This window comes from Papaver somniferum, unplaced genomic scaffold, assembly GCF_003573695.1.
Source record: "Papaver somniferum cultivar HN1 unplaced genomic scaffold, ASM357369v1 unplaced-scaffold_137, whole genome shotgun sequence".
Lineage (NCBI taxonomy): Eukaryota > Viridiplantae > Streptophyta > Magnoliopsida > Ranunculales > Papaveraceae > Papaver > Papaver somniferum.
The window spans coordinates 10,004,405-10,007,708 of NW_020622934.1; the positions used below are offsets into that span (position 1 = coordinate 10,004,405).

The 3,304-nt window shown below is 35.4% G+C and overlaps 1 protein-coding gene across 1 annotated transcript; it reads left to right on the top strand.

The window, feature by feature from the left end:
- The first annotated feature begins 1,234 nt into the window (after nt 1-1,234).
- On the top strand, nt 1,235-2,364 carry LOC113334570. Its single transcript, XM_026580797.1, has 3 exons — nt 1,235-1,349; nt 1,466-1,647; nt 1,726-2,364. The coding sequence occupies exons 1-3, from the start codon at nt 1,235-1,237 to the stop codon at nt 2,362-2,364; spliced, it is 936 nt and encodes a 311-aa protein (XP_026436582.1).
- Nucleotides 2,365-3,304: the final 940 nt, after the last annotated feature.

Below are 3,304 nucleotides of genomic sequence, written 5' to 3' on the forward strand. Positions count from 1 at the left end.
CTATCAGGAAAACCTACTAGCAGTGATTCGACAACTCAGAAAGGAGGTCAAGTTTTTGTTGCTAATAAGGTATCAAAGACTGTTTCTAAGGAACAAACAAAGGAAAGGGTGCAGGATTCAGTGGTACTCAAGAAGAGTTGGGATCAAGCGATTATTATTGAGTCATCACATTTTGTTGGCTCATGGTACAGATTAGGGAAGGAAATCTCTGATAGATTTAATCTAAAATCAGAATTTGATATCTTCCCTTTTGAAGAAAAGAAAGCTTTCTTTTTTTCCTCTGTAGATGATAGAAACATCATGCTTAGTAGGGGTCTGTGGATTTTTGAAGGAGCTAAGATTCGTTTATGTCCTTGGTGGTCATCTGTCAACACCATTACTGTTTCAAACAAAGTAACTGAAGGTACTTGGGTCGACATTCGTGGAGTTCCTTTCCATCTTTGGGATGATGAAATATACAAGTTTCTTGGGACTAAATTTGGGGGATTAATTGAAGTTCATTCAACAACACTTTCATGGTAAGATGCCTCAGCTATTCGAATTAAATTTCAAAGCCATAATCAGGATGATTCCATATGCATAATCAACTTCAATGGTATGATTTTTCCTATTCAAGTCAAGAAAATGAAGCTCATCATTGGAAACCCAAATTTGTACCTAAAGGAATTAGGGTTTCCAAAAATAAGTCATATTTGGAAATACATGATTCGGTGGTAAACTTGGATGAAAATATTACTTTCCATCTGGGATGGCCAAGTATTCAACAAGCTAAATCAATAATGCGCAATCCTAGCAAGAATATCTGCATGGGAAAAATTTCGCGCGTGGACTTAGGAATGAAAATATCCGTTCCTCCAAATTTGAATATCAATCCTCCCGTTGAACCAAAAAGAAAATCTAGAAGGGTTCAAATTTTGGATAAGGGCGCATCAAGTTCAACTGCAATTCCATTGTTAAAGGCACCAGATTCTACAAATATCGAGAAGGGTATTTTGGGCAGCCATCCTATAACGGCTAGTTCACCCACTATCTCTTCTTAAGATGATGTCAATGAACTTTTTAAAGAAACAGTTTCTATTTTGTATCTTCAAAATATGGATGTTGGAGATGGGGCAATTATCGAGGTGAAGAGATTGGATTCCACATTGAATGATATTTCAGCAACCTCTGAATCTTCTAATCAGTTGAAAAAGATGAAAGAGACTATTGATCCAATGAGGATTTAGTTTCTCAGATGATTCAATTGGGGACAAGATTGGGTCTTTTCTTCAAAGGAAATCAAGAAGAAAATGTTGATGTTATTATGGATACAATGAAGTCTCATCTCAAAAATTTAGAGGTGGAGAAAGGTAAACTCACTTAATCTTCTTCTGTCTATTTCAGGGTTTCTTGGGATTCATTATTTTTATGGATTTTAAGATAATTTGTTGGAATGTAAGGGGTTTAAACGACCTAAACAAAATAGATATAATTAAGAAAAATACAAGGGACTGGAATCCTAGCATTCTTCTTCTTCAGAAGACTAAACTTCAACAATGTAATGATCTTTTGGTGTGGCAAACTTGGGGAAACAAATTTGTAAAATGGTTGGATGCACCTTCTGAAGGAAGATCTGGTGGAATTCTTTGTCGTTGGGATGATTCAAAGGTTGAAGTTCTGGATTCTTTAGTGGGTCATTACTCAATCACTATTCTGTGTAAAATAAAGAACACTAATTTCAATTAGGTTCTCACTGGTAATTATGCTCTTAATGCTAATAACACCAGTGAAAGAAAATTGTTTTGGAGGGAGATAGAGGAAGTGAGATGTTTTTGGAATTTATCCTGGGTAATTGGAGGTGATTTTAATGAAATTCATTTTACTCATGAGAGGTCTTCTGGTGGTGAATATTTAGCTGGTATGAGGAGATTGAACAGATTCATCTCTCAACATGAACTGTTTGATTTACCTTTACATGGAGCTACTTATACTTGGACAAAAAATCATTTTAACAGCATAAAAAGTCGCATTGATAGAATTATGGTTTCACCTGAGTGGGAGCAGCAATTTCCTAATCTCTTACAACAAGCCTTGTCAAGACCGTGGTCTGATCATAGTCCCATTTCTCTTTCCTGTGATGGTGTTAAGACAGGTCCAGGGCCATTTCGCTGTGAGTATTACTGGTTCACAAATTCAAATTTCATTAATTTTATCACCTCTACTTGGATGTCTTTCAATGTTTTAGGTAATGCTAGTTTCTCTTTTTGTAAGAATCTGCAACTGTTAAAACCAAAGTTAAGAGAGTTGAGCAAATTGGAATATGGAGATATGGATAGGAGACTGGATGAATTGGAGAACACCTTTACTTCTTTATATGCTGAGTAAAATCTCAATGATGGGATTTCTGAGGAACAATGGAATACTAGGATGCAGGCAAGGTAAGAATTCTGTAACATATCTATTCTCAAGGAAGAGAAGTGGATAGCAAGAGAAAGAGTAACTCACATTCAACAGCAGGATGACAACACCAAATATTTTCATAGACTAGAAACAGAAAAAAGAAGAAGGGGTTATATTGGTGCAATTAAAGTAAGAGGGGAAATGACAACAGATGACAAGGAGATAAAAGAAGGTATAGTTGAATTCTTTCAAAATATCTTTCAGAATCAATGTTCAAGGTCTGTCTTTATTGGCACTATGCATTTCAACACAATCTCAGAAGATATGAAGATTTGGCTGGAAAGTGAAATTACTAAAACTGAATGCTTATCTGTTATGAAGAGGCTTGGTCAATCTAAGGCTCCAGGGCCAGATGGTTTCCCAAATAGATTTTATGTGCTTGTGTGGGACATAATCAAAGATGATTTGATGAAAGTGTTTCAAGAACTTCAATAGAACTTTTTTTTTAGATTGGAGACTCAAGAACACCTTTATTGCTCTGATTCCAAAAAAAGAACCATTGAGGAGATTATAGACTTAAGACCTATAAGTCTTATTCATAGTGTCTATAAGATCATTTCTAAAGTACTTGCAGACAGGTTTAAAGCTACTCTTCCAGGTATCATTTCTGCCCATCAAACTGCATTCATTAAAAAGAAGCAAATTTTAGATGGTGTGTTAGTGGCAAATGAACTCATTAGAATAAGATCTAGTAAACCCGGTTTGCTTATCAAAGTTGATTTTGAGAAAACTTTTGACCATGTTAACTGGGAGTTTTTGGATGAAATGTTGCACATTATGGGATTTGGAGAAAGATGGATAAGTTGTATATGATCTTGCATTGAGTATGTTAGATTTTCTGTGTTGATTAATGGGACAGCTGAAG

What these genes read in the sequence shown, in the direction of transcription:
- LOC113334570 (XM_026580797.1), top strand. Translation starts at nt 1,235, where the DNA reads ATGATTCAATTGGGGACAAGATTGGGTCTTTTCTTCAAAGGAAATCAA. An exon ending in AAATTTAGAGGTGGAGAAAG is followed by an intron (nt 1,350 to 1,465) that starts GTAAACTCACTT and finishes TAAACAAAATAG; the next exon opens with ATATAATTAAGAAAAATACA. An exon ending in GTCGTTGGGATGATTCAAAG is followed by an intron (nt 1,648 to 1,725) that starts GTTGAAGTTCTG and finishes AATTTCAATTAG; the next exon opens with GTTCTCACTGGTAATTATGC.